At 50.9% G+C, this 3,384-nt stretch overlaps 2 protein-coding genes across 2 annotated transcripts; both read right to left on the bottom strand.

Moving 5' to 3' along the window:
- Nucleotides 1-102: 102 nt before the first annotated feature.
- TEOVI_000684500 (ubiquinol-cytochrome c reductase, putative) lies at nt 103-318 on the bottom strand (the record flags this gene model as incomplete). The annotated part of the gene is made up of 1 exon (XM_067221279.1): nt 103-318. One exon carries the CDS (start codon nt 316-318, stop codon nt 103-105), a length of 216 nt encoding a protein of 71 aa, XP_067077380.1.
- A 417-nt stretch (nt 319-735) lies between these two features.
- On the bottom strand, nt 736-3,315 carry TEOVI_000684400 (TerD domain containing protein, putative; the record flags this gene model as incomplete). The annotated part of the gene is made up of 1 exon (XM_067221278.1): nt 736-3,315. The coding sequence occupies one exon, from the start codon at nt 3,313-3,315 to the stop codon at nt 736-738; it is 2,580 nt and encodes an 859-aa protein (XP_067077379.1).
- Nucleotides 3,316-3,384: the final 69 nt, after the last annotated feature.

The following is a 3,384-nucleotide window of genomic DNA, read 5'->3' as shown; positions in this document are numbered from 1 at the left end:
CCAGTCACAACCAGTGAGAACTGCATTGCTCCTTCTTGCTTTGATTTGATCCCTCCCATAGCATCATACCCTCTCCCCCATTTTTTAAAAGTCCCGTTGACGTTACACCAACGTTGGCCACAGCTTTGGGTCAACGCACACATCGACGCAATGAACTATATCAAAGTATTGGTGGTAGCAGTGAGGCTCCTTTTCTGAAGGGATATCCTTGATGCGCTCGAGGCAGGCATTGTAGGCGAGCACTTTATGTTGGCAGTTGTTCGCCAGGCAGTCCTTTTCAAGATCAAGTTTAATGTCGCGTGGTTCCTCGTCGGCCATAAAAGACTTCTTTTTTTTTTTTGCACTGTGTTTCGTATGTTTATGGGTGTGACTGCTTGGCTTTGCTTCGGGGGGTGTAGGGAAAGTAGCGAGGTGGGTAAAGGCAAACAGTAGGTATAAGAGTAGCACTGTGGTGAGAAACAATAGAAGAAGAAGAGGGACGGGAGCAAAATGTCCCTCTGCAACTGCATCTCTGCATTGGAGAACCTTTTTTTAGTTGCAACATCACCAAAGTAAAAAGGTGGAAACGGTATGGGGAGCGTCATGCAGTGCAAAATCGCAACGCTGGAAGAAATTCCTCGAATACATAACTTCAACACACAACATCTAACGAAATGGGAGTTATTCTATAATATACCATATTGGTGATGTCGACAAGAGGTAGAACAAAGCAAACGACAACCCCGGTTCCAACCATTACATGATGCAGCACGGTCCTGAGTATCTTTCTCTAGCAGCCTCATGTTTTTCTTCCTCCACAGCCCTCGCATGGTCTCGCCTTTTCTTCTTTGCTGCTGCAATGGTTCGCTCACTCTCCTCGAGCAGCTTTCCAATCGGCGCGCGGGATATGCGCAGCCGCACTAACCCATCACTAAGTGGTCCACCGCTTAACTGAAACCACCGGTCCTGCGCCGGGGTGGCGGACATAAGACTCGCCGGCTGCGTTGCATTTGGCACGAACAGATCAGGTTGCGGGTTCTGTGACCACAACTCGTTAATATCCATAAGGTCAATGTCCACGTAGCCGAAGGCGGCGCGCTCGTATATAACCACACGGATACGATCAAATTCCCGTACGAAGAGTAACGCGGCCGTGGCTGGGTTGCTTTCGTCCCACTGCATGTTCTGCCTGTGCATTAAGTATGGTGTGCGGAAGGTTGGTTGGTCGTATACGGTTAGTGAGCGCTTCTCCGTAAAGGGTGTCTTTTCGCATACCCACACCTCACCGTGGCACTTGAATACGTGTGGCAGCTCCGGTTGCAGATGCCGCACCTCAAGAAACTGCACCCTCACGGCGTGGTAGGAAAGCACTCCACTGGAAGCTCGTACCTGATCCCACATAGAAGTCTGTGTGTTTAGCTGCGGTTGGAAGGTTTGCAGTCGTAGTGGGTTATTAATATTCTGATCCGCACTACTTCGAGTTGCTAAATTGCTGCTAGGCTTGTTCCGACAGTACTTTGCTATGCAGCGCATATACGGCATCATTTCCACAAACCCTTTTGCATTGCTGATGGGAACGTACTCGTGAATGGGGAGATACTGAAACACGGAAACAACAGTATCGCTTTCTGGAAGCGGATCAGCACCCGCTGCATTCCCGTCCTCCTCTTCCGTTGCTACTTGAGCGTCGGAGTCACGTGGAGATCCGCTCGAATTTCGCCGTTCCACTTCCCCCAACTCCCCTTCAGGCTTCTGAGCACAAGCCTCCGGGTAGAGTTCCCTAAGCGGAGCTTCTGCAGTTTTGACCATCATGCCGAGCACCAGCGCACGCACGGGAAACATCTTACCGTCGGCTCCCTTGTAGGTGTGTAAGAGGCGTGAGGACAACTCACTAACCTTTGGAAGGTTGTCCGCTGACTTGGAGCCTTGCAGCTGCGCTTCCTTCAACCTTTTTCTTTCCTCATCTGCCCGCTTTATTTCCTCATGAACATTCCAGCGGTCTACTTCAATGGCGTTCGGCCATGCTGCCGTGCGATTCTGCAGCCGCATGTAGAACTTAGGCACATCCATAATGCTCCTTGTGCTACGGCCGCCCTCTACGTAACACACACCGAATATAATTGTGTGCACCTCCAACGGGAGGCGGTACGTGACTAGGTCAATAAATTCTTCATCGCCCACGGCACTATATCCATTAATCGCATCCCCCGAATGACGTGCGGTGTGTGGGAATCTCGATTGTAGCTTAACCGGTTTTGGGTTAATGTGGTCTACGTAATTATTCTTTTCGTCTAAAAACACCATGAAGGAATCTAAATCGTGATCACCACCCCAACCAACCCCGAACCGCACATCCGAGAGCGGCTGCCGCAACGCCCCGTATGAATCCTTTGATAATGAGTAGTCTGGAAGTTGCCAGACCGCATTAGTGCGGGAGTTCACCTCCACTCCAAGGACGTCCATCATGGTGGGTAGCGTGTCTACAAAAGTGTAACCAAACGTCCGGATGTTCAGCTCTCGCAAGTCCCATAACTGACGAGAACCCCCGTCCATTGTTATTGTTCCATTGGCACTTCCAGGTGCTGTGCTACCGCTGAGCCTCGTAGGAACGCGGCAGAGCATGCACGCCAAGTTTGCCGTGCCATTTCCAGTGGCGTGCTTCAGATCAATTGTCCCCACCTGCTCATTTGTCATTTCATTCACCACAACAAGCTTGACAGTGGGTAGTACAGAAAAGTCAGCTCCGGTGTAGCTGGTCACAACGAGAAATATGACCGCCGCCTCGGACGGTATCTTGTGCATCACGAACGTTACAGACTCGTCGCACATCTCGCGAGAATTTTCGCTACGAAACGCTCGTCCATCTTCATCAAATATGTGACCTCCGCCACGCTTGTCATTCAGCACCTCCTCAACCATCTCTAGCTCCGATTCGTTGTAGATGCGGGAGAAAATAGATTCAATGACTCCAAACCGCTTCAGCTCGTCGTCTCTTCCGCCCCGCATTTGGAGAGCACGGCGGCGAGCAGCGAGTGCAAGTCCTGGTAGACGGTTCTCTTCTTCGCCTCCAATACGACTGTCGCCACTGATAAACATATAAGGCAGTTGCTGCGGGTCAACGAGGAAGCCGCAGTCTCGTAGCGCCTCCTCATCGGTGCCGACTGGAAAAGGATGATTGAAGAAGACCACATCAAGCAGGACTCCCTCACTGCTAAAAGCTACAGCACTCAGATCAAGGTCCACGGGGTCCGCGCCGACGAAATCCCAGTGGAGACCAACGGAGACGGCGATATTTCCAGGAATGCGAAATAACTTTTGCCGCAACTGGGCTGACATCTTCTCCTCTCCTTCCGGCTTGCACTATATAAGGTAGTAAATTCTCTATATATATACGACCGACTGCAC

The sequence above is a fragment of the Trypanosoma equiperdum genome (assembly GCF_001457755.1).
Source record: "Trypanosoma equiperdum strain OVI genome assembly, contig: ctg_1397, whole genome shotgun sequence".
NCBI classification, from domain to species: domain Eukaryota; phylum Euglenozoa; class Kinetoplastea; order Trypanosomatida; family Trypanosomatidae; genus Trypanosoma; species Trypanosoma equiperdum.
Note: the sequence above shows the minus strand (reverse complement) of the source record. Positions and strands in the feature narration are given on the sequence as shown.